This window comes from Ovis canadensis, chromosome 2, assembly GCF_042477335.2.
Source record: "Ovis canadensis isolate MfBH-ARS-UI-01 breed Bighorn chromosome 2, ARS-UI_OviCan_v2, whole genome shotgun sequence".
Taxonomy (NCBI): Eukaryota; Metazoa; Chordata; class Mammalia; order Artiodactyla; family Bovidae; genus Ovis; species Ovis canadensis.
The window spans coordinates 156,544,293-156,571,183 of NC_091246.1; the positions used below are offsets into that span (position 1 = coordinate 156,544,293).

The 26,891-nt window shown below is 40.5% G+C and overlaps 1 protein-coding gene across 44 annotated transcripts in view; it reads right to left on the reverse strand.

Moving 5' to 3' along the window:
- PKP4 (plakophilin 4) overlaps window positions 1-26,891 on the reverse strand; it is a 259,980-nt gene that overhangs the window by 186,038 nt on the left and 47,051 nt on the right. For 36 of the 44 annotated variants that reach the window (XM_069577451.1, XM_069577443.1, XM_069577448.1 and 33 more), the window contains one exon: window positions 851-987. In XM_069577451.1, coding sequence (XP_069433552.1) covers window positions 851-982 — 132 coding nt within the window. In that variant the 5' untranslated portion in view covers window positions 983-987. Of the gene's footprint in view, window positions 1-631; window positions 729-850; window positions 988-26,891 lie in introns of those variants that run through there. The other 8 variants (XM_069577468.1, XM_069577458.1, XM_069577456.1 and 5 more) reach the window with 2 other exon arrangements.

Below are 26,891 nucleotides of genomic sequence, written 5' to 3' on the forward strand. Positions count from 1 at the left end.
AACATTTAAGCTTGTATCTCTTGAGGAAAAAAAGACTAGTAATTTAAATCGTAAGATTTAAGAAGACAATTATACTATTAGGTTATCTTCAACAAAATAACCCTCACAGAGGGCATATACTTTTTTGGTTGGTTGTGTGTTTTTTGAGGGAGGAGGGCAGAAAAGAAAAGTCTCCCTGGAGGTTTACACTCACATTCACCTTATTAAGCTTCTAAATCTTAAGCAGTTAAAATTTCTCTAAGCCCACCAGATCAAAATCTAATTTAGAAGGCTACCTGGCTCTGAAGGATAACAGTATTAAGTGCCTTTAAAAAATCAACATAAACATGACATTTAAGCAAACTGGCACAGTGTGACAAGTTTTAGAACAGTAGCTCACAAGATGAGTATACTCTGATTAAGACAAACACAACAAATAGAACCTTTAATCCAAAAAATCACGGAGACAACCCTAAGTAATACCTATGTTAAAACGTTCAACAGATCTAAGGCTATCACAGGCCTCAAGTCGCCAGAGCCCTGACAGAAAAGTCAGCGATGTGAAACACGCTTTACAAAGCTGGGCGTGCATGCACACACTCTGCAAGGCGAGCGAGACAGAGACACCGATCACCACTGATATTGTCCTTACTTGCAGACGCACAAGTATCCTGCATGTTCCGATTCTGACTGGCACCTGGAGCGGCTCTACCTGCCAGTCATCCCAATGTACTCAGGGATGTAAACACCTTATAATTAGAAAACGTGAAGGCGTCAAGGACGTTAGACAAATTGAAAACACATCCAAAGATTAATTTTTAAAGGCAATGAAGAATAAATTAATTGCAAAGTCTAAAATCAGAGGAGGTACCTGCTCCTTCACGGAAGCTAGAATAGTGGTGGCTGTGGTCTCGGGTTCCATGCCGGGGCCAGTGGAGGCAGCTTCCTGGCGGGTCTGTGGTTGCCCCTCCTCCACCAATGAGGCCTGTTCAGGAGCTGGCATTCCTCCTGCAACCAAGCAGGCAAAGGGTTAACACTTTCATCTGCTCCTGTGCAGGAACAGGCAGGGGCTGCATGCTTACACAGGGTTTCCAGGAACTACTACAGACTTCTACACACCCTGATCACAACGCCATACGGCTATATGATGTCTAAAAGACAACACCCAGGGTCAAGGTAGAACTAGTACTACCAATTACTAAAAAAATAAAAAAAAAAAAAGAATAACAATGACAATAAAAAACACTGAGAAAATATTGAAACAACATCATAGTCTAAAAATGATGTGGAAAGTGTTAAGGAAGAGGATGCAAAAATACACCAAGAACAATAAAGCTGTTAGATGCTATAAAATTGCTGAATTTTCTAAACAGTTTACCATTAAGTAAATATGATTACCTTATCATGAGCAAAACAGTAACAAATACTCTAGACTGCTATAAGGGTCAGTTTTCAAAGAAGTACTCAAGTAAGAAGACATTTACAACTGTAAATGCTTTACGACTGCAGAAGAGGCTTATGCATTAGAAGAAAAGGGGAAGTAAAACTTACAAAAAGTTTTGAAAAAATAGGCAAAATTCTGCGGTATTTAAAAACTCAAGACTGCTGGTAGAGTATTATAGCTAGCTTGGTTTCCTTAGAGGAATCTGTTTACGCAAAGATGACAATGACTATGGTGAGGGTGTTGAAAGAGAATTTATTTTTCAGGATCATAGACTGTGACAGAAAAATGGGTTCTTGCCAAGTGAATAGTGCCTCTCCTACATAACACATATTGAGAGTGGTGTGTTTGCTGGGAAACTTACTGATTTGATATGGATTTTTATATAAATTTGAAAAAGATTGGCAAGAGGTACCCACATAAAATGTTGTAAATATTCTAATAACTTGTTTACCTGTCAGTCTCTCTGTCTCCTCCAGAATAGAGTTTATCATACCATAAGACCAGCCTAGAGCCTGGCATATATAATATTCAATTAATCTTCACCAAATAAATGAATACATGAATGAAGGACTGACTGTCTCTTCCATGTCTCATAACAGTCATTAGGCAAATCTGAGCACAAGTACTATGGTGCTCCTGAGATCTTATTTGCTTAATGCATTACTCTGTGTACTTTAATTTGAGACCACAAATGCTATTTTTGACATTCTTCATAGTTTTCTCCTAAAAATGACTCTATTCTCATATTTTGATTTCTTTTCAACTTCAACAATGTTCATTTCTGTAGGATGATCTGGGGTCGGGGGACGGGGGAGAAGGTCCCCATTCCCTCAAATGTGAATATCAGCTTGCTGTTTATTTCCAAACTCATAATCTGTAAGACAAGGGAAAATGAACGTTATCACCTGAGCCTCTACCTCCTTCCTCACTCTTCTGACTTGCACACTGGTGAAGCTGGGGTTAGGTTCCAGGGTGCTGTCAGTGTTGCTTTATTGCTGCCGTATTAATGCACAGAAACAGAAAATGGGTCTGATGAGTATGTGTACTTTGCCCTAACAGGGCTCTCCACGAGGAGTTCTCATGGTCGCTCTAGAGGTAAATTCTTTGTTGCCAGTTTCTGTGAAGCCCCAGGCTAAGTGCAGCCTCAACTGCAAAAAGGAGGACCTCCAGTTCAAGTGGGAGGAGGACCTCCAGGCTTAAAGTATGTGGGTCCAGGATCAAAACCTAAGTGCCATGAGCCATCACTTCCTCACTTACAAAAAGAGCTTACTAATTCTTCCCACAACACCATGGGATGATTTTTATGACAATCTTTATTTTTTTAGTATGTATGTTAATACTATATATAAAATAGTGCACTCAAAATCATTGTTGTTAGTTGCTCAGTCATGTCCAATTCTTTGTGACCCCATGGACTGTAGCCCACTAGGCTCCTCAGTCCACGAGATTCTCCAGGCAAGAATACTGAAGTGGGTTGCCATTCCCTTCTCCAGGGGAAAGTATCATTAACTGGATAAAATAACACATTTCTGTATTTAGCCGATGCTCATTATAGATACGATTTAAAGTCTATATAAAAAAAAAAAAACCCACACATAACAATCCTAGACTTGCACTTAAGGCTAGTAAAGATATGAAAATATTCTATGCCATCAAAAAACTACACACCTTAAAATAAGCAGATGGTTGCAAAGAACAAAAATGTTACTATGCAACAGTGAAACAAATAATGCCAAGAAACAAAAATTTTAAATGTCAAGAGTATAATACCCTGAAATAACCAATGTATAAGAAAAAGAGAAGCAAATTTTCAGTGAACAAAGAGAATTTGGAAAAGAAAGAAACATCATTGGGAAAGTAATTACTCTTGACTAAAAATAGGAGGATCCTTGCTATTTAAAGAAAGATACTGAAAAATACTGCTGTAATTGCATTACCTCACTGTGAGCGCACCATACTTAATTTCATGATATTTATTTTCTGATGACTGTCCAGATCTGTGGTATCAGATGAACATCTTCTGAATACCACTTTGCCCATGTAAGAACATGCAGGGTGATACAGGAGTACAGGCATAAAGAAGGTCACTGACCATTAGTGGCTCATCACCTAGCTGAGGCAGCAAAATATGAGTCAGACCAAGACAGAGGCAAGAGGCAAGTGATGGAGAAACAACACTGAAATCACAGGAAGCGGTATGAAAAAGAAACCATTATTTGGCAAGAGAGACTTGCATAGGTAGGCACGATTTCTACTCTTGGATTCCTCAAAGACTAGCAGACACTGCAGGCAATCACTAACACTCACAGGATAGACAACGATAACCAGGGAACCCAGGCATAACTGAGGGTGAGACACTTCTCTACGCCTCATCTCTGAACAGTCCCTAAATACCATCACCAGGATGGGGCAAAGAAGGGATGCCATAATACTGACAAGCTATACACCTAGTAAAGTAATCTGTTCATTTACACAGCTCTCATAATAATTTTAGAAGTTGGAAGGAATCAAGCTAAGACTAAAGTTACGGAATATTATTACTTCTCCCCAGTAGCAAAGCAAAAAAGCAATGACTACTTATAGGGCAAAGAGACAGTGAGAAATTAAGCTTTGTGATTCCCTCAATTATCTCAACTGGCCTGACTGGGCAATTACATTTTAGGGACCTGAGTACACTTACAAATAAGTTGCTGGACCATTTTGGCTCTTTGGAAAATCACAGAGAATGGAAAAGGTGCCAGAAAACTGGAAACAGGAAAATGCCATTGCTGTTTTTGGAAAGAAGAAAGTAGACTCTCTTCATGTTACAAACTAGAGAGCTAGACATAGATGCTGGGTGAGATTCTTACAAGGATTTTATCCAAGAGATGACTGTGAGAATCAAAAAGGGGCACGCCAAAGAAAGTCATGTTAAGCTCATCTAATTTTTCTTTGGCACTGTAACCATGGAAGTGCAATGTGTCTAGACTCATTGAGGCATGATGATGTTAGAAGTCCCCCATGGTATTATAATCAGCAAAGAAATAGGGCAGGCACAAGGGCAACTGCTGCCTCTGACATTCTGTAAATAGCTGAACAAAATATATCAAACTACAGAGTTTTCTAATGTAATGCTAGAGAGCTCTGATCCTGGTCCAGCCCTAATCAAAAACTTTAACCATAATGTCATAATAATATACAGGGCATGCTCAAATTCTTCAATGAGTAAGAATACTGAATTTACCAGGTGATGATATTCAAATATAAAAATCACCGATACACTGCAATAATGAGTTGCTTCTAATGAGATGTAAAAAAAAAAAAACCAACACCAAGCATAAACATAGGATCTTGTATTTAGGTTAGCTCTATAGCTCAGATGATCAAGAATCTGCCTGCAGTGCAGAGACCTAGGTTTAATCCCTGGGTCAGGAAGATCCCCTGGAGAAGGAAATGGCAATCCACTCTAGTATTCTTTCTTGCCTGGAGAATCCCATGGACAGAGGAGCCTGGTGAGCTACAGTCCATGGGGTCACAGAGTCGGACATGACTAAGTGACTAACACAACACACAACACAACAACAGCAGCACACAGGGGAAAGATTTAGTAGGCACTTTAGGTTCAAGAGCACAATGAGTGAATCAAGAATGAAGAGAGGCTTCCACACAGCCAAGGTGACACTGTTGTATCGATATCAGCATTTAAGGTGATAGAAAGGGACAAGCGAATGTACACCTCTTCTTCAGGTCCGTGTCCACCTCCAGTGATGGGTGGCACAGTACAGGAATGGACACAGGTGTATTCATTTGAGAGGATGAGTAGGATGGTGAAAGGATTCCATCATTATTTCCAGGAACAAGCACAAAATTAATGATGAGCTTGAAGCTTAGCTGAGAACACAGAAAGAACACTTGATGGTACAGGAAGAGAAAAATCTGACCTGAACAAGAAACAAGACGCTTACTCCTTGGAAGAAAAGTTATGACCAACCTAGATAGCATATTCAAAAGCAGTGACATTACTTTGCCGACTAAGGTCCGTCTAGGCAAGGCTATGGTTTTTCCTGTGGTCATGTATGGATGTGAGAGTTGGACTGTGAAGAAGGCTGAGTGCTGAAGAATTGATGCTTTTGAACTGTGGTGTTGGAGAAGACTCTTGAGAGTCCCTTGGACTGCAAGGAGATCCAACCAGTTCATTCTGAAGGAGATCAACCCTGGGATTTCCTTGGAAGGACTGATGCTAAAGCTGAAACTCCAGTACTTTGGCCACTTCATGCGAAGAGTTGACTCATTGGAAAAGACCCTGATGCTGGGAGGTATTGGGGGCAAGAGGAGAAGGGGACGACAGAGGATAAGATGGCTGGATGTATATCACAAACTTGATGGACGTGAGTCTGAGTGAACTCTGGGAGATGGTGATGGACAGGGAGGCCTGGCGTGCTGCGATTCAGGGGGTCGCAAAGAGTCAGACACGACTGAGCGACTGAACTGAACAAGAAAAGGACCATGCAGACAAGCAAAGGTCTATGAATCTCTTCAGGACTGCCAAGCACAAGCAAGGTCAGAATTTCTGGTCCCGAGAGCTAGACCAAAAACTAATGCTTTTGTAGCAAACTTGTATTAGCCTAAATTACTACTGCCTTTATACTCTGAATCAAATTTGGCTAACAGTTATGATTTATCATATTTATATTATAAAATTAAAGGTTGGCACTATGAGGGCAAGCTCAGGAAGGTCTTTCCTTTCGGCGTAAAGAGCCAGATGTCCAAAATTTCAAGAACTAAAACCCCAGCGGTGGTACACTCCCCATCGCTGGAGGTCTTTAACCACAGTGCAGAAGATCGAGCAGCAGGGAGGGCACAGAAGGAATCCTGCATTGCGTGTGTGTCAGAAAGAGGAGACAAAGTTCTCTGGATCTTGAGGTGGAGACTAAAGATATGAGGACATCTATGTTCTGAACTGACGTGAATGCTCCTCAGGGGTTTTCAGAGTGTTGTCTGCCATATCACACCTCTCTGTAAAAAAGCACCTGAAGCCAGGACACTGTGTTTTTCCTGAGAGATGGTGGTGACTGGAAGTCTTACTGCTGTTTCTGTTTAGTTGCACAAAAAGCTCAGAAGAGTTTGTGATCAACTCTTACAACTGCGTTCTCATTTTATTCCAGCCTTTCATTACTTTTTAATTATTTCATTTTATTTCATTACTTTTTATCATTCTGTTGGACAGCATTCTTTTGAGCCTTGTGAAATACTTTTTGGAAAGCTACGAACTGCTGTGTTTTCACTACTACCTTTACTGAAGACAAATTTTTACATAAAACTGCTGGTATAACATTGTGTGTGTTTCTCATAGTGAACTCACAAATTAACAAGAAATTTCCTGTTCAGGTTGCAGGCCAAGTATATTCCAGGGTGATTATAAAAGGCTTTCTTTGCAGGCTGTGGATGTAATATACACGAATAACTTAAGACTCAACTACAACCCCCTTTACCAGGCATGACAGTAACCCACAAAATCATCTCCATTAACTCAGTGAGACAGAAGATCAACTAGATACTGGATTTTCCTCTATTTACCCATTGCTACTCTCCTTACAAATCTGGAACTTTGAAAAACTCAGCAGTGGCCACAGAACTGGAAAAGGTCAGTTTTCATTTCAATCCCAGAGAAAGGCAATGCCAAAGAATGCTCAAACTACCGCACAATTGCACTCATCTCACACACTGGCAAAATAATGCTCAAATTTCTTCATGCCAGGCTTCAGCAATACGTGAACCGTGAACTTCCAGATGTTCAAGCTGCTTTTAGAAAAGGCAGAAGAACCAGAGATCAAATTGCCAACATCTGCTGGATCATGGAAAAAGGAAGAGAGTTTGGGAAAAACATTTTTTTCTGCTTTATTGACTATGCCAAAGCCTTTGACTGTGCGGATCACAATAAACTGTGGAAAATTCTGAAAGAGATGGGAATACCAGACAACCTGACCTGCCTCTTGAGAAATCTGTATGCAGGTCAGGAAGCAACAGTTAGAACTGGACATGGAACAACAGACTGGTTCCAAATAGGAAAAGGAGTACGTCAAGGCTGTATATTGTCACCCTGCTTATTTAACTTATACGCAGAGTATATCATGACCAATGTAGATAGCATATTGAAAAGCAGAGACATTGGCCAACAAAGGTCCATCTAGTCAAGGCTATGGTTTTTCCAGTGGTCATGTATGGATGTGAGAGTTGGACTGTGAGGAAAGCTGAGCAACGAAGAATTGATGCTTTTGAACTGTGGTGTTGGAGAAGACTCTTGAAAGTCCCTTGGACTGCAAGGAGATCCAACCAGTCCACTCTAAAGGAGATCAGTCCTGGGTGTTCTTTGGAAGGACTGATGCTAAAGCTGAAACTCCAATACTTTGGCCATCTCATGGGAAGAGTTGACTCATTGAAAAGACTCTGATGCTGGGAGGGATTGGGGGCAGGAGGAGAAGGGGATGACAGAGGATGAGATGGCTGGATGGCATCAGTGTCTCAATGGACATAAGTTTGAGTAAACTCCGGGCGTTGGTGATGGACAGGGAGGCCTGGTGTGCTGTGATTCATGGGGTCGCAAAGAGTCGGAGACGACTAAGTGACTGAAGTGAACCCTCCTTACTGACAAATTTTGTCAAAGTATTATAATACACTTTATTTTGTCTTGAAGTAAAGTGAAGTTAAGTGAAGTAGCTCCGTCGTGTCTGACTCTTTGCGACCCGTGGACTGTATAGCCCACCAAGCTCCTCCGTCCATGGGATTCTCCAAGCAAGAATACTGGAGTGGGATGCCATTTCCTTCTCCAGGGGATCTTCCTGACCCAGGGATCGAACCAAGTCTCCCACATTGCAGGTAGACGCTTTAACCTCTGCAATCCAATGAAATACATTGGATTTTGTATTTTTTCCTCCAGTCTTTTGCATTAGCAAACTGAAGTATTAATAGCATGACTCACACCTTGAGATGGCCACTTATATTGTGTGCCCCTGAGTCAGGTGGAGTACTGACATGGTTCCTGTTGTGACAGGTAAATCCTGTAAAAGTTTAATAAAAACTAAGGATTCTATATTGGATAAACATAGACTGCACTTTGGTATTTTCAACCTTTCTAAAAATACATTTCCTATAGAGAGAAAAAAAAAAGAAATCTTTTTTGGAAAATACTATAGATTCAGTTTTTTTGTTGTTGTTGTTTGTTTGTTATAGGATTTGGGATCCTTTAAAGCACACAGCTGTCTGACATGTGAAAGGGTATAAAAAAGATAGGATGGGGATAACCAACAGGATAAGAATGTAACTCTGAGGGGGGATGACTGGATTGAGAGGTGAGATGAGCATACATTTCTGCTATTTTCCAACTCACAACACCATGAAACAATGGAAAAAGCATTTTCTCTTTTTTAGGATAAGAAAATTAGCCAGTCTAAGAATTCAAAAAATGCCATCACTGTGCCAAAATATTAGAAAAATAATGGTTGCAGACCTATGGCAAAATAACCAGAAGCAACCAAACCACACACACATAAGCCTGATGAGTGGCTGGAGCAGTAGGTGAGGGAGCTCAGAGTCAGAGGATCTTGGGGTTCTTAGACCTGGGCCACGATCAGATGATCAGGAGGGAAACAATGTCACTAGGTGGGTGGTTGGCCCCTCCCCTGCACATGCTAAAGCGGCAGTCACAGGCAAAGATGGAGAGAACAGGGCCTCAGTCAGTACTGATGCCCAGAAGGGACAAAATTCCCTAAACATAAAGAGCGAAGTGGTAAACTAACATCTTTAGCGTTTAAATTGAAAACTGTGTGTGTGAAGAGAAACACAGCCAAAAACCTTGAAAATGAATCATGATAGGATAAAACCAAAAATCTCTCTCAATGCAATGAACAGCAGAATCAATTTCTGTAAAAAGAATAATTCATAAGAGTGACGTAAAGGATTTGATCTGAGTACCGCCCCCCACTCCCTACCTGAAGAGAGAGAGGGAGAAAAGGTAAGAGTAGTTTGGAGACTTGAGACTAGGTCCAGGAGTTACGTTTACTCACCAAGAGGACAAAAAAGAAAGGAAAAAGGAGACTACTAATACAAGTAAGAAATAGAAAGTTCTGAGCTGAAAACTAATACTTAAAATGGGCCAGTAAGTAAACAAAATGAATGAAACAGATTGCATCTAAACCCAATCCACTGAAATTTCTTGGTTCCAAGGATAAAGAAAAGATTGTAGATGTTACCATGCAGGAAAAATATACTGCATACAAAGGAATGAGAATCAGTTTTACATAAGCCTGGTGGTTACAGTAATAATTTCTAAGTACTAACCAAAAATCATTATCCAAATATGAAGAAAAATAAAGGCATTTTAGGACATATCAGGACCCAAGAAAATGTGGCTTCAATACTCTTCAAAGGAAGCTCTGCAACCAAATAATAAATATGATCAAAGAAGGGTTAGTACACAAGAAACAGTGCTAAGCAAATAACTCAGGAAATTGAAGGTTAAGTCTAAAGAAACTCCACAAGCTACCAACAGGAGAGGTGTGAGGAACTCAAGAAAGCAAATTGTACTAAAGTTCCTGTTTAACCTAATGGGATGAAGGGCACTCACAGGACTCCAGGGAACTGCGCCTCTGCTGCTCCTCGGACAAAGAGGCAGAGCCTACTGGCAACCCCTTGAACGTGGAGATGGCCTCTTGTGACTCAGAATGTGGCCAAAGAGACTGCGTATATACAACATCCGAGGCTAAATCTTAAAAAGGTTGTGCAGCTTCTTCAGAAACCTTGAAATCACTATGCTGTGAGAAGAGCTCGGAATTAAAAGATGCTATGAAGACACTGGCCCAGCAACGCCAGCCAGTATCGTGGAATATGTAAGACAGGCCATGTTAGAAAGTTCTGCCTTGACCAAGTCAGCAGCTGACTGCAGCCACCTGAGTGAACCCAGGTAAGATTAGCAGAACCTCCTTAACAATCTAGAATTAATGAGAAACTTAAAAACTGTTGTTTGAGCCATTGAGATTTCAGATGACTTGTTACATGGTAAGTGAAACTAACTGATACAACCATCAAGACAAGAAATGAGAATGCAGGGGGGAATTTTAACTTATCAGTGTTATTTTTAAAGTATTATAAGATTAAAAAATTAAATTTTACATGCTGAATTATCTTCTAAAGATATAGTTTATTTAATACATTATTGCTCTTCGACTTACTAAATAAGATACTATAAACTAGGTGTAACTGAAAATATAAAGATGAATAAGACCTCCTATTCAATTTACAGCTTAAATGGAAAGACAAGGTAAATAAACATCCACAATAAAATACATCTCAAGATAAATGGGGTACTAAGAGCTCACATACAGGAAGCTCAAAGAAGGGCTTCAATAGCATCTATAAATAAGCACACTACACTAGGTACAGTGAAAGTGCAGTGAAAAAGTGAAAAGTGAAGAGGAGAGTGAAAAAGTTGGCTTAAAGCTCAGCATTCAGAAAACTAAGATCATGGCATCCAGTCCCAACTGTTCAGTCGCTCAGTCGTGTCCGACTCTTCGCGACCCCATGAAATGCAGCATGCCAGGCCTCCCTGTCCATCACCAACTCCCGGAGTTCACCCAAACTCATGTCCATTGAGTTGGTGATGCCATCCAGCCATCTCATCCTCTGTCGTCCCCTTTACTTAACGGCAAACAGATGGGGAAACAGTGGAAACAGTGGCTGACTTTATTTTGGGGGCTCCAAAATCACTGCAGATGGTGACTGCAGCCATAAAATTGAAAGACACTTACTCCTTGGAAGGAAAGTTATAACCAACCTAGACAGCGTATTAAAAAACAGAGACATTACTTTGCCGACAAAGGTCCATCCAGTCAAGGCTATGGTTTTTCCAGTGGTCATATATGGATATGAGAGTTGGACCATAAAGAAAGCTGAGCACCAAAGAATTGATGCTTTTGAACTGTGGTGTTGGAGAAGACTCGTGAAGAGTCCCTTGGACTGCAAGGAGATCCAACCAGTCCATCCTAAAGGAGATCAGTCCTGGGTGTTCACTGGAAGGACTGATGTTGAAGCTGAATCTCCAATACTTTGGCCACGTGCTGTGAAGAGCTGACTCATTTTAAAAGACCCTGATGCTGGGAAAGACTGAAGGCAGGAGAAGGGGACGATGGAGCATGAGATGGTTGAATGGCATCACTGACTCGATGGACCGGAGTTTGGGTAAACTCCGGGAGTTGGTGATGAACAGGGAGGCCTGTGTGCTGCGGTCAAATGGGGTCACAGAGTTGGACACGACTGCGCGACTGAACTGAACTGAACACCAGGTGCAGCAGAAGGATACAGGTATGGAGAAGCCTAGCTATAATGCATTCATTTTATTAAGCTTTTATATGTAAAAATTTGCTTCAGGTTTAACAGATTTCTCAAAATTTTCCCTAGAGTCTTATTTTATATGTAATCAAGGGTATGGCAAGCCATATCAAATCTAAAGCAGTTTAAATAAAAATTTGTTTTTATCATTAGTTTTCCATATCAAATGCTAGTGTTAAAGATTAAAGACTAATAAAACCACTAGCACAGCACATATGGGGATTCAGAAATATGGTAATTTGTAAGTGAATAACCAGAAGCAATAAAAACAAACTAAAATTGTTTAATTAACGACTTGGGCATTTAATAATATTTATAAGATCTATTTTGAAAAGAAGTATACAGTCTACTAACAACCAATTATCTTATGCAGTGTCTGTCTTTTAGTTTATGACAGTGATTTTTTTTTTAACATGGACTCTTTAAATGACTTCTGAGTGTCTTGTGATTTACACCAGGCTTTCTAGCTGATAATAACCTCCAAGTTCTGTATTAGATGTCTCAGAAGTGTTATATCAGACTTCTTTTTAAATTATAAATTTATTTGTAATTTGAAAGATTCAATTTAAAATTTAAAATTTTCAAAATATGCTCCATGGACTACTTCTAGTACATCAGAAACAATGTTTCCAAAGTTGGGAAGTATAAGTGTGGGAAATGCTTCCTCTTGAAGATTCCTGAACACATTGTTATTTAAAGCGAGACCTGTGGGCCAGCGATACTGGCAGCCCTTGAGAGCTTAAAAGAAACGCATAATTTCAGGCCTCACCCCAGACCTACTGAATCAATCTTCATGTGAATAACATCACCAGTGTTTTGTACACATGTTCAAGATTCAGAAGCAGTGGCATAGAGCATTTAAAGACTGAGAAATCTCAAAGTAAATGAACGTGTTTAATCTCATCTATCTCAGTATCTCACACTTATCTGACCTGCAATTGTTTTCAGGGCCACCTATTAACATTCTGAGGAACATGCTTTGGGAAATCCTACAAGATAATAATTACTATTAATGAGCAAATAAAGCTAGAAAGAGGTACCGCTCCATTCTTCACAATTAAAATTTGGCTCTCTCAGCTTTCCCAATAATAGCATATTATAAGAAAAACATTAAGTACTTTAAAGAAAATAGTACAGAAAAATTAAAGTTCTCTTCAATAAAGGCACCTGCCAACAAAATTAAGCATGGAGTTGTGTTTTGGCTGTTAAGTTGGGTAACAACTTCTTGGAAAATGTCATTTCTGAATGAAAGAATAAAATGGTTTTCCAGAAAAAGAACTCAACCTGCTCCAGGCCAGGTGTGAACTTTAATTATATTTTTCATGCTTGTCCCATGAACATTTATGTGGAAACAGACATGGCATATGGTACACACTGGTACCGTGGTTGGGAAGATCAACTCCCTATCTGAGACATACAACAATTTACCTAAAACAAGTCCAGTTCAATATAGATATTAATCTAGAAGGTGCTTTCCTAAAAGCACAAGTAAAGAAGGAAAGCTGACAGTTTTGATTTGAAGTGTCATCAAAAACCGGAGAAGGCAATGGCACCCCACTCCAGTACTCTTGCCTGGAAAATCCCATGGACGGAGGAGCCTGGTGGGCTACAGGCCATGGGGTCGCTAAGAGTTGGACACGACTGAAGTGACTTAGCAGCAGCAGCAGCAACATTATCAAAAACACTGATCTTATACATGCTTGAACTCACTTTTAATAATACCAGTTTAATTAATAATGTATGGTTCCAAATTTTCAAGTAGCTCTGGAAAATCCTACATCTAAAAAGGCATCAAAACTGGAAGTATGATAGATTAACAACTGTAATAACAATCCTTTTTGTCCCTGTCTTCAGCAAGTTGAAGTCAGAGAAATGATACTTGTATTTCAGCCTCCTTTAATTAATTTAATTAGGGCTTCCCTGGTGGCTCAGATGGTAAAGCATCTGCCCACAATGCGGGAGACCTGGGTTCGATCCTTGGGTTGGGAAGATCCCCTGGAGAAGGAAATGGCAACCCACTCCCATATTCTTGCCTGGAAAATCCCATGGACAGAGGACCCTGGTAGACTACAGTCCATGGGGTCGCAAAGAGTTGGACACAACTAAGCAACTTCACCTTCTGTCTTTAATTAGTCTAGATTTTGTGCACTTAATACTATATTTTCCAGAAGACACACATTTCCACACTTAACAGCTCCGAACAGCTTTTTGAAAAAAGCACAAGAAGAAAAATCACAAAGCTTCTAGCATTTTGTTTATCACAGATGGAGCATGCAGTGAACTAGACTGAATTTCCTATTCACTGTTCTGCATCTACCAATCATACACTCTAGATTCAGTGAGACCAGGGACTCTTTTCATCTAAATCACCATGGTATTCTCAGCACCAATAAAATGCCTGAAACATAGTAGGTGTTCAATAGAGTTTGTTGAGTGAAAGAAGAAAACAATGAGATGAAGACTGAGGGGAAGAACGACAATGTATCTTCACTTTTATCAAAGACATATTTACGTGCCAAGCAGTGTCAGGCTTCAGAATCATCCAGATGCTGAAGGAGCTCACATTCTAACAGGAGAGAAAGGAATAAAAAGAGTGTGATAAATGCAACAGTAAAGATGATAAAATATGCCACAACGGGAGGGACATCCAGGAACGTGAGAGTCACTACAGAGACAAAGAGACACGGCATCACAATGCGCTGTGTTCAGAGAACGACAACAGATTAAAATTAGGGTGGAGAGGAGCAGAAGAAAAGGACAGAGAAAACTCTGGATATGAAAAGATGAAGGATCCGTTGTTGTTGCTGTCGTTTAGCTGCTCAGTTATGTCTGAGTCTTTACCACCCCATGAACTGCAGTCTGCCAGGCTCCTCTATCCATGGAATTTTACAGGCAAGAATACTGGAGTGGGTTGCCATTCCCTTCTCCAGGAGATCTCCCCAACCTACGGATCAAACGTGAGTCTCTTGCATATCCTGCACCAGTAGGCAGATGTTTTACTACTAGCGCCACCTGGGAAGCCCTGGGAAACAAAGAACCAGTAAATGCATTCCCCTCAAGAACTTTATAAAATCTATAATCAGGAAAAGACTATATAAAACACAGGCGTGATTATGCCCCGTCACATGTAATTAACATCAGAATTGGAGGAGGGGACATTGTGAGTGTGAAGAATGGGAGAGGAAAATCTAGATTGTGGCCCTGTCTGGGGAAGTCAAATCTATGAGGCTACTAGGAAGATCTCTGTAAGCTCTTTAAGGGAAGAGATGGTCCTGAAACGAGACCTCTCTTGAAACTCTCCTCATCTTTGACATGATTCTAGGCTCATCACTGCAGCAGTTACCCGGGTGCCAGAAGGGAGAAGCCTACTCAACAATCATAAGCACTCTGGCAATTAAGAATTCATAAATTAATAAATGAGTGCTCTGGTTTACAGATTAGTTCTGGTTCCTAGAAGTGCAGAACTGAGGACAGGCTCAGCACTGTGCTGACCTCAGAACTCAGGATGGGTTTGAGGAGGCCTGGCCTCTGCCACTAGTTGTTCCCCCCCAAAAAAATCTAGCTGAGGAGTGGTTCACCCCAATTCAGAAATGTAAGAAAGGGTTAACACAAAACAAATGAAAAGGTTAGTCAACAGGAGTAACTGATGTCCATTAGTCACCCAGGAACATGATAAAAACAAACAGCTACATACTTACCAAGCTGCCCATGAAAGCTGTACATGGGGCCCTATCCACAGTCTACACTTCTGTTTATCTGCTGTGCTCGTATGCTGCGTGACCACCATATGCACGGCAATGAAACTTGATTCTTTCAACATTCACTAGTTTAAGTCAACTTCTGCAGAACCATGCCTTAATTCTAGGTTATCATTTATATCTAAAACCTGTTTTTAAATTTTTCTTTCAAAAACCAGTGTATTTACTCATCTAAAGTGCAAACAATTTCAATACCAAGAACCAGGATAGCATGGTTCTGTATTCCACATGTGACATCCAGAAAGCACCTAGGAGGGTTTTCCCTATTTTATACATCTTAAAAATAAAGCCTGTAGTCATTGAAGTTCACAGTACTTGTCTATTTCTCATCTGGTCTCCCTGGGAGCACAAATGCATACAAAAGACTATGCAATAATACAGAACTGTCTTTAACTTTGCAATAAGCAACCAGGAAAAACTTCTCTCCAACAAGGTGCTCTCATAACATATAAAACAATTAAGCTACAATTCATAACATACCATTTCTACTGGCTTTACTGCTATCCATTTTTATGACTAAATATATTTTCATTGAGTTTTTTTTATTAAGCATACTAGGGGACTGATTCAGAGAGGGTATCAATTATGAATAGTTTGTGTTTACATATGCTATTTCACACATAACATTTTAAATGGCATGCCACAGTCAAAGGAAAGGTAAATAAATGTTTTCTGGATGAAAGCTTGAATGCAAATAAAATTAGACAACAGAAATGTTTCACTCTGAAAATGTCTTCCTAACTGGTCTTACTGTGTCTGTCTGCCTGTGTCTCTCTCTAATAAAATTCAGTACTGCTTTCCAGAAGGAAGTTCAGTCAGGTAACACAGTTAACCAAGCAAATATTATTCATCAGATAAATAATACATTAAATATTTTGAAGTTACAGCAAACTCTCCCCCTCCAAAGGGCAGAATATTTGTTTTGAAGTACTGCTAAGTTTCAGCATTCAAATAAAATTTATCTCAAAATAACTAAAAAGCACAATTTTGACCCCACTCCAGTACTCTTGCCTGGAAAATCCCATGGACGGAGGAGCCTGGAAGGCTGCAGTCCATGGGGTCGCGAAGAGTCGGACACAACTGAATGACTTCACTTTCACTTTTCACTTTCATGCACTGGAGAAGGAAATGGCAACCCACTCCAGTATTCTTGTCTGGAGAATCCCAGGGATGGGGGAGCCTGGTGGGCTGCCGTCTATGGGGTCACACAGAGTCGGACAAGACTGACGTGACTTAGCAGCAGCAGCATACAATATGTATGGGAAACTGAAATCACTGACTTCAAGGATTTGAGAAAATGTTCTGTGAAGATTGGTATCACAGTAGAAGCCTCTAACATGGGCTTTTAGACCTTTACCTGTTTCCTCTCCCCTGCATTCCTCTCCTCCCTCAACCCACATGGGCTCACAGAAATCTTCCCTGACCACTGCGGTCTTCCGGAAACAAGAGGAATTGAGCAGCCCTTTCAAGGATGAAGAATGGTGGATGGTGGAAATTTATACAGCAGTATAGATCACCACAGAAATCAGAGGCAAAAGTCAGGTAGAAATCTGGAAGGGACCCCACTGCATCTGCCTGTCCCTAAACCATGGGCATCCTTGCACGCAGTAGCTCCCTCAACACAAAGCCTCTCTCTTTGGTGCTAACCGCAGGCCTGAGATCTGCTGTGAGGTTGGCTGAGTGGAATCACAGCCTCTCCCTCCCCCTCACAGAGCTCCAGCTCTGGACTGTCTTGCTGCTTCCTGAGAATAGCTTACTCCACCTCCTGTCATGTCAAATTCCACAAGCAAGCATAAAACCAAGCTCACTGCCTTCTGCTTCACCAAACTGTTTCTTCCTTCGACACAGAGTCTGTACGTGCCTCCTTCTTAAGAATGCATTTCTCAACGTACTCTGGAAATGCTTTTTTTCTTTTTTGATGACTCACTCCTCTGGTGCAACTAATCTAGAGTCTTAACCAGCACACAATATTCATTTTCACCTACTTGTATCTGTCCTATAAATGTTCTCTCATCTATGTAGACTTACGTTGATTGAAACCAGGACCCTTGTCTTAGACCTGTCTTTCCTCTGGTGTCTAACAATGTGCTAGGGCATTTCATACAATGCTTGCTGACAGAACAGGTTTTACTATGTGAGGAGTTGAAAACAGAAAGTGGCATTCTACTGCTGCGCTTACTGAAAAATGTTTAATATATCAGATGGCTCATAGTAAAAAAGCCACTGAATAAACTGCTTCCCTAAAGAAGTCTTTTGTTCAGTAGCTGGCACTAAAAATGTCAGAAAGAGTCTGATTTCATTTTCAATCTTCCTACTTGGGTAACCTGTTTCTTTTTAGGGTGAGGGTTTTGTCTTTATTAAAGGAAGAACTTAGGAAAATAGCCACAAGTCAAGGAAGCTAAATTCCATTAGCAGGAGATAACACAACCTTTGTCACAATGTGGTCACACTAGTATTTCTAAATTCTCAGCTGCAGATCTAGCGTATAATTAGTGTACTTTTAATGAAACCCTATACATCAGAGTTATGATTCCCACAATAACCCAGAAAGCTGTTATCAAAGTCTTTATTCTGTTTCAATATATCTAAACATCACCAGTTCCCATTAAATGGGCAGAAAAATAAATGGACTGAATTGAATTATTCCATACCTTAAAGACATGTTTTTTATTGCTGCTAATAAAAACATAGATATATGTGCTATGATTTCATGAATAGTCAAAAACAGCATTTAATGATTCTAAAATTGTGTTAAAATAACTCAAAGATTAACTATGTTTTATATATACCTCTGATACATTTTTTTTTTGCTTAAAACTTCATTATTCAGAGTGCAAAGATAACTTTGAAGTGAAGTCAAGTCGCTCACTCGTGTCTGATTCTTTGCAGACCCTATGGACTATAGCCTACCAGGCTCCTCCCTCCATGAGATACTGGAGTGGGTTGCCATTTCCTTCTCCAGGGGATCTTCCTGACTCAGGGATCGAACCTGGGTCTCCAACATTCCAGGCAGATGCTTTAACCTCTGAGCCTTTAGCCTATCAAAATAAATTCATCACAAATTAATAATCTATCAGAATATAAATTGGCACGACACAACTAGATCTCAAAAGATAAGTATGACTTTTGGGTTTAAACTATTGTGCCCTAGATGCATTTCTATATTATTTTAATTTGGGGGGTAGAGGAGGAGGCTTGCCTTTATTAATCTGAAGATCATAAACTGATTTGAAGTTCACTGATAGGGTGATAGGGCTATGCTCATGTCTCTTGAATACTGAAGAAAACCTATCTAACACCCTCTGAAAGGTAGAACATTCACCAATAAAGTATGGCATTACAGAGTATGAATAAGTAATGTTGATAAATATTTAGAACCCTGGCAGTACAAAGAAAGAGAACACATGTCAGATGACTTTCCACAGCCGCCCCACAATCTCTCTACAGTTAAGGTAATAGTGTAAATATAAAAAATTTGATGCCCAATCAGCATACCAGGATTAAAAAGGCTATGACAAAAGGACCATCTGTCTACGTGAAACTGTGTGCCCTTACACCCTGTAAGAATTACAGCAACATACATAATTTTGAACATCAGAGGCACCATAAATATGACTAATTTAAAATGTCTGGTGAAGATGGAGCAAACTGGTATTTTGATAGGATAGAAAAAGACACTGAAACGGCAATCTGCTCACTTTATAGCTCAACAAGTCTCTTCTCTTTCTGAGTCACTACACTCCTACTCTTAGAGCAGCTGGATCTCTTAGTATCAATTTCCAACCTATATATCAATTACAAACTATCAGTAAGAATGAGGAATTGTCTAGGATACAAAGTGGTTCCTAATGTTCCCTCACTGGCATCTTCCTTTCTCTTTTCAATGTCTTATACAGAATGTCTAAAGGATAAAATGTTCCCTGGGTGGGAAAAATTGGACATACCTATTGAAGGAAAAAGGCAGCAGTCACTCTGTGGTAGAACCACAATGAGCAGAGATGGAGGATGGAGGAAGTCTACACCTGGGGGCAGACCCAGGAATATTTCAATTGTGAACAAAAGCCCACCATGAAGGGCTGCTGCTGCTGCTGCTAAGTCGCTTCAGTCGTGTCTGACTCTGCGCGACCCCATAGACAACAGCCCACCAGGCTCCCCGGTCCCTGGGATTCTCCGGGCAAGAACACTGGAGTGGGTTGTCATTTCCTTCTCCAGTGCATGAAAGTGAAAAGTGAAAGTGAAGTCACTTCTTCACGACCCCATGGACCGCAGCCTACCAGACTCTGCCATCCATGGGATTTTCCAGGCAAGAGTACTGGAGTGGGGTGCCACTGCCTTCTCCGAGCAGTCTACATTCCAGCAATTCTATGAACCCTAAGACCCCAAACATCACTTTCATATCCCTTGCTTAATAGAATGTATTTTCTCTACTCTTCTGCTACTATTGAGAGAGACAAAAGAAGTTTGAGCAAGACATCAATGTTAACCTCAGTAATCTGATGATCCAAATGAACCAAAAAATATTAAAGTAACCAAGAAGTCAAAAGTCTGCTTCCCTGTCAAGACAGTACAGCAAGGGACAGAGCTGGGAAAGTGTCAGATGAAACACATCTGAGACTTGCTTGGGACAGTCTCGTGTTGCCATAAGTGAGTCCCAGTTTCAAGTACTCTGTTGATCTTCACCACCAAGACACCTAAACCAGCTGGCTTTCAGTTTACTTTCGACTCACAGCTGCCATGAGCAGCTCCTGAAATTACATCACAACAAAGCCATTCCATTAACAGCATAAACTCATCCTCACACATCATAGAGGTTTAGTCACACCGGCCTCTCTCCAAACTTGTATACAACCATTCAGTAAGTGATATCAATCATTTCTGGATCAGGACATCTGTACCACTGCCAAATACACATATCATGATAAATGTACGGAATATGAAAACACCCAAGTAATGGGCATGCCACCTTGTCCTTCAAAGGGAAAGAAAGAACAGAACAGACTATGGCTGGATGGAACGGGCTTTAGGTTGGCCAAAAGAATCACTGCACTACTTCCCACTCCTGACTTTCTATAATTCCTCACAGTTATTCATGAGACATAAAGTAGTGGCAGCACCTCATAAGACTATGTCCTCTACACACAGTCATGAACAATGACCATAAACTAAAGATGGCACTTTTGCAAAACATTTAGCAGTTCTCTTATTAACCTAATCACGTCTGATTTATCTTCTCTAGTCAAAAATAAAATATTTTAATTGGCTGTTCCATCCCTTCTAAAAGCACACAAGGTGAAATTACATTTATAGGAACTTCTTGGCAACGTTTCATGTGAGCATTTTAGTCAGAGGGAATAGGGAAAAGTTCTACTCTAACCCTTCCCTAGTCTCTTCAGAGTGTTAGAATATTTTAATTTATAAAGTTTTACTAAAAGCTTAAAAGCAAATAGACATAGGAATAAATTTTGAAGAGATAATTACATCAATTATTGATCAGATTTCAGAAGTAATCACAAAACAAACAGCATTAAACGCAGTAGCAACTCTTACTGCTAAAGGATGCCCTTGTGTCAACAACACGATTAGTCACACTTCTTTCAGAAACTTCTGAGGTCACCAACACAAATCTAAATGTTTCTGTGGCTCAATTATGTGGTAGCAATATATACTTGAAGACAAATAAAAACAGCAGCTTCACAGAACTCTGGAAACAAAAAGGACCCTTGACGACCATCTAGTTGAGTGGTTTTTCAAATTCCTTATTCTCAACCCTCCTTCTAAATAAACTCAAGATAATACCAATAAGAAAGAAAGAAAAAGAAAACCAGGAGCTATTCTTGACCGACTGTTTTCTCTCCTCAACCACAGCCAGTCAGGAGGCTCCCTGAGGAAGGTCATTTCACCTCAAGGCTTGCACTTCAGAGATTCCTGGAAGCTCATTAGCCTAGTCTTGCTAAGGGGTCTGCCGGTTCTCAAGGGAGTGAGCAACCAAAGCAGTACAGTCCTAGAAGAAACGCAAGTCTGTCACATCCAACTCAAAAGTACTTCCTTCTTACTACACAACCTTTTTAAAATTCAAATTCCACATACAGCTTTGAGGAAAAAAGTTCAGACGTACTATTTTCCAAGTGTTTCTGAGTTTCAGAATGAGAACAGCGCAAACTCACATTTGAAGGCATGCCTGCTGAGAAGGGCAGAGCTCTTCTGCACCAGAGTGGAGGCTGGCAGAGGTGAGCCTCAGCCCAGTCCAGGCTCCTTGACCCGCACCTGCACCTCAGGAACTCGGCACTCTGCCCCTTTCTCTAACTGCCCCTGCGCCTGCTGGGCCAGGCCCTGGCACGCTCCCATTCCAGCTCTACGTCCCTTACCTCATACTGCTGAGGCACTTAAGCTGAGTCAATCCTCACCTTAAGTGGACCTCACCAACACTCCCATCATTCCATGGCTTTCTTTTCTTTCCTCTCATCCACCCTGCTATTTTTCATATTAACACTCATCACTACCTGATCTCATCGTCCCTTGCTTTGAATATAAGCAGCATGAGTATGGTAGAGACTGTGTTCACTAGTTTATCACGAATAGCAGCAGGGTGCGGGAGAAAGAGCTTTGGCCTCAGCGAAGCCCTCCTTGCATGACTGTGCTGTGCTGTGCTGTGCTTAGTCACTCAGTCGTGCCCGACTCTTCAGCACGTCAATCCTCTTACGACTAGGACTCAGTTTTTTGAGTCCTGATTCCTCCTAAGCCCTAGGAGTTCCCAAGGTGTTTGGTTTTCCAAACAAGATCTATTTGAAGGGAAAGGGGGCTGCGGGAGGTAAAACCTTAGCGATCACTTTTAGGATAACCACTAAAAATATGATCTGGAGCTCTAAGCTCAATTTCAATTTTCACGCTTCCTGACCATCAACAGGGTATTCTTCCAGACACTCAAAAACTCTGCATGCCCACAGCTGAGCTCATCATCTTCCTAAACTCGAAGTTTATGGAGCGCCCTTCTTATCAGGACTGTAATAGTTATCGAATGCATTCTTATGGTTTCCTCATGAACCAAGCAGGAACAGTATAGAAATGTTTTATAAGCTAGAGTCCATGAAAATCAGGACAGGAATGAACATTTCTCTTACTTTCCACTTGAAAACACCATTAAGCTCTTTTGTCCATTTTCTCATATGGAAGAAGCATCTTGGCCAAACTGGTATGAGCAGGCTGTTTGGCAATCTACAGTGACTCCATCTGTCATAATCAACAGGAGAGTCATCAAAAATGAAGCTAAAGCATCACTGAAATTGCACTGAAGTAACTGGAAAATGTAATATTACATGGATACTCAATGTTCTCAACATTTTGGGAGCTATCATAGTAAACATGGTTAGTAGATAGTGAAAGTCGCTCAGTCCTGTCTGACTCTCTGCAACCCCATGGAATTCTCCAGGCCAGAATGCTGAAGTGGGTAGCCATTCCCTTCTCCAGGGTATCTTCCCAGCTGAGGGACTGAATCCAGGTCTCCCGCGTTGCAGATGGATTTTTTTACCAACGGAGCTATGAGAGAAGCCCTAAACGTGATTAGAAAGTAATAATGATAAAGAATTGGAGCGACCTCCCTGGTGGTCCAGTGGTTAAGAATCCACCTGCCGATGCAGGGGATGTGGGTTCCAGTCCTGGTTTGGGAAGATTCCACACGCCACGGAGCAGCGAAGCCCGTGCAACACAGCTACTGAGCCTGGGCTCTAGAGCCCGTTCACAACATGCAGAGCAGCCCACACGCCGCAACTAGAGAAGGCCCTCCCGCTGCCATCAAGATTCAGCACAGCCCTAAATAAGCAAAAAACACAAATGTTTTAAAGAAGAATTGGAAACTCCAGTGAATCTGGAAGACGCGTATAAAAAGAACATCTAACTTGCTATACACTTACATTCCAGATTAGCTAATAAAGTTTTTTGAAAACATATAAGAAGAAGATTCTAAGACTAGCTTGAATAATGAACCCAAATGATCCCCGAAAGAACTTTTTAAAAAAGTTAATCCACCTATTCCAGTAATTATTACTAACAAGTAAGAGAAGAGTAAAAGCTTACTTTTGTGTTTAACTTGCTTCCCACTTTTGACAGTACATGCACTAAATTATCAGTGAGATAACCAACCACCCCTCAGGATCACAAGTATGAGAAGCAACGGTTATAAAAACTGCAAAGTCAATAAACCAGATAACTCTCTGATATTCACAGTTGGATCAGTTGTTTTCAAGGAACAACTCCATGATGCTAGGGCAAGACGAACTGCTATATAAATCATTTGTTCAACATTTACTGAATGTCCCCTTTATGAAACCTGGAACTGGGCATGTACTTTATAGAAACCTATTTATACTGAGTTCCTAGTACTGACGCAAAGTTAATAGTTTAGAAGTCTTTGCAAAGCTCCATTTACCATCTCTCAAATTATTAATGAAAACTAGCAAATATTCTCAGAATAGCAAAAAAAGGGAATATGGCTAAAAAAGCAACTTAAGTATAAGTTTGGGAACCATACAAACTCCAGTAAACCATTCTTACCTTTCCTTTGTTCTCTTGTACCTCAACTCATTATATCTGAAAATCACAATAGATCACTGCTCACTTGATTTCCCAACCAGCAGTGCTGAAAGCGCAGTCTCGCAGGGCCAACAACACCCCAACCTGCTGAATCAGACTCCAGGAGTAAGCATGGCTATTTGTTTTTAAGAAGCCCTCTGGGTGGTCCTGATACACACTTAAGGCTGAGAAAACCCAAAACAACAAATTAGAGAGTACATTCATAACTGTATACACAAAGATGAAGATATAGTTTGGGTAATACTTATAGAAAACCTTATAATAAAAATGTTAAAGATCATAATTTTTTAACTATAGGAATAATGTTGTACTTTTACAATGTTAATAATTAACTCAAAATATTTCATTTACTGGACTTGGAATTAAAAACAGTTCTGAGTAAATGAACGGTTATGAACTATGCCCAGCTGCTAAAATTTCCTATTAAAAAATAAAAAGGAGGTGTTTCAAATATTTGGAATGTTCAAATTTTCAACATAAAATTTCAGTGAGATATGTAAGATCTTAAATTTAAGGCATAATTTAAAAAATTGCAATTATATTCCCACTAAGAAAATAATTTGATAAAATATTAACTTTTATATAAGCATACAGTCTCACTTTACAAAAATATTCTTTCCTTTATAAAATTACTTAATGGGACTTCATTTTAATAACAATTTCCCTTAGGGCTTCCCAGGTGGCTCAGAGTATAAAGCATCTGCCTGCAATGCGGGAGACCTGGGTTTGATCCCTGGGTTGGGAAGATCCCCTGGAGAAGGAAATGGCACCCCACTCCGGTATTCTTGCCTGGAAAAGCCCATGGATGGAGGAGCCTGGTGCACTACAGTCCCCAGGGTCGCAAAGAGTCGGACATGACTGAGCGACTTCACTTCCCTTAGTCTGCTACTGAACTATCTGTTTATAAGTTACCACAATATTTTTGAATCCTTAGAGAAGGAGGAAATTAGAGGTAAAAGGAGAATCAAGAGGACCTATACTCAAGTCTCGAACAGCTGCCGATTTGTTTCAACAGCTATGAAACAAATTGAAAATGAAGCATCACTGAAACTCCTGGTGACATATCTTCCACATGAGTAGACGTGCATCTAAGAAATGCCAGAAACACAGCAACTACAGCTAACAACTTGAATACTGCCTGTGTCATCTGACAAACGTCGCTTCCAGGAGCGCTTCCAATTCCTTCACATGTGCTATGCTCAAAGTTTTAATTAGGCTGAAGAATTCCTACGAGGGGAGGTTCTAACTGAATCTATGCAAAACAGATGTGGATAGCCATGCTAAGAAAAGTGTAAGCAGGCCTGAAGCCTTCTTACTGAGAATTCTCATAGCATTCTTAAAGGTATAAATAGAAGGCCAGAGAGCAGAAAGACTAGAGAATTTGTGCCAAAAGTTTATTTTAAAACAGGGAGAGCTTCCTATTCTTTGCTTTTATGAATGTCTAACTTTTAATCTTACAGAACCCATCTCTAACACACTGTAGAGCTGTACCACAAGTAAACATTCTGAGTCACCATCAGCACCTGTTAGCATGTATGAGTTAACTTTGTGAATCACCTCTCTCTCTCACTGCACCAAGGGCATCTGGGTATTCTCTACGAGGGAGCAGTGCCCTGGAAACATTTTATATTCGACATGGGACTAGCTGGGCTGAGGGGCCGCAGAAGCCCAGTGGCAGCAGGGTTTCAACTGAAGTGACAGCAGTGACCCACATGGAAGATAAGCAGTAACTGGAAGACACTTCAGCTGCAGACCTGATGAGACATGGAGACAGGTAAGATGTCAGGGAAAGAGCAGTGGCAGGGACTGAAGGAGAAGCATCAAGTCAAGGAATCTTAAAGCTCAAATGGACTTGAGAGATGATAGAAATTAAGGTTTTCAGCCCAGGGCACTAGTTGGGAATGAGAGATCTAGCATCTATGAAAGCTTTGGGGGGAGCCCCACAAGAGGAATAGGAAGATATACCTCAGAAGATATCAGAACCATAGTTTGTATGGACCCTAAGCTACAAAGGCAGGAATCTGGGTTCTAATGGACCTGGAGGTCACTAATGTGTCTAGCATCTTATTTCCAGGAACTATCAAGATATTGCAAAGTTTACATCACCAGCCAACTGGATTATCCCAGTTCCTAAAATATAACTGCTCTGACATACTAAGAACTTGAGGTTTCATGATCAGTCTTCTGAATTCATATGGAGGGTCATGAATGTAGCAAGGCAAACTTATTAACAGCCTCCATTTTACTTTACCAAGTGCTTTCAGCTTTCAGAAAATCTGAGTGAGAATGCAGGCATGAACTAGTGTGCTTTATAAATATTGTCCTGAAGCTGCCCACTGCCAACAACCATGCTCCTGAAGTAACATATCTGGAGAAGCCCCAGGGTGATCTTAAAGACACTAGGTGTCTTAAAGATACTACAGATTCCACAGTACAAGGGAAGATCAAGGTCACAACCTGCTTTAGGCAAGGGAAAAACCTCACCTAGTAAACAATGCACGGTGATGCTGCACATGTGCTTGAGAAGAAAATATGAACGTGAATCAAAACCAACACACTTTAGAGAGACTGAAGATAGTTATGCACTTTTCACAAAGCTATGAAACTTGGTCCTACCCTTTTTGAAATGTTTAAATGTGCTTTTTCAACGAAACACTGAACATGAGATAGTAAGACTGGAGTGGCAAAGTCCTGGAGTGTAGCCAGTTCACCAGTACTGAAGCCCTGTTCACTCCAATTTAGCTCTGTTGGCTGGACATGTG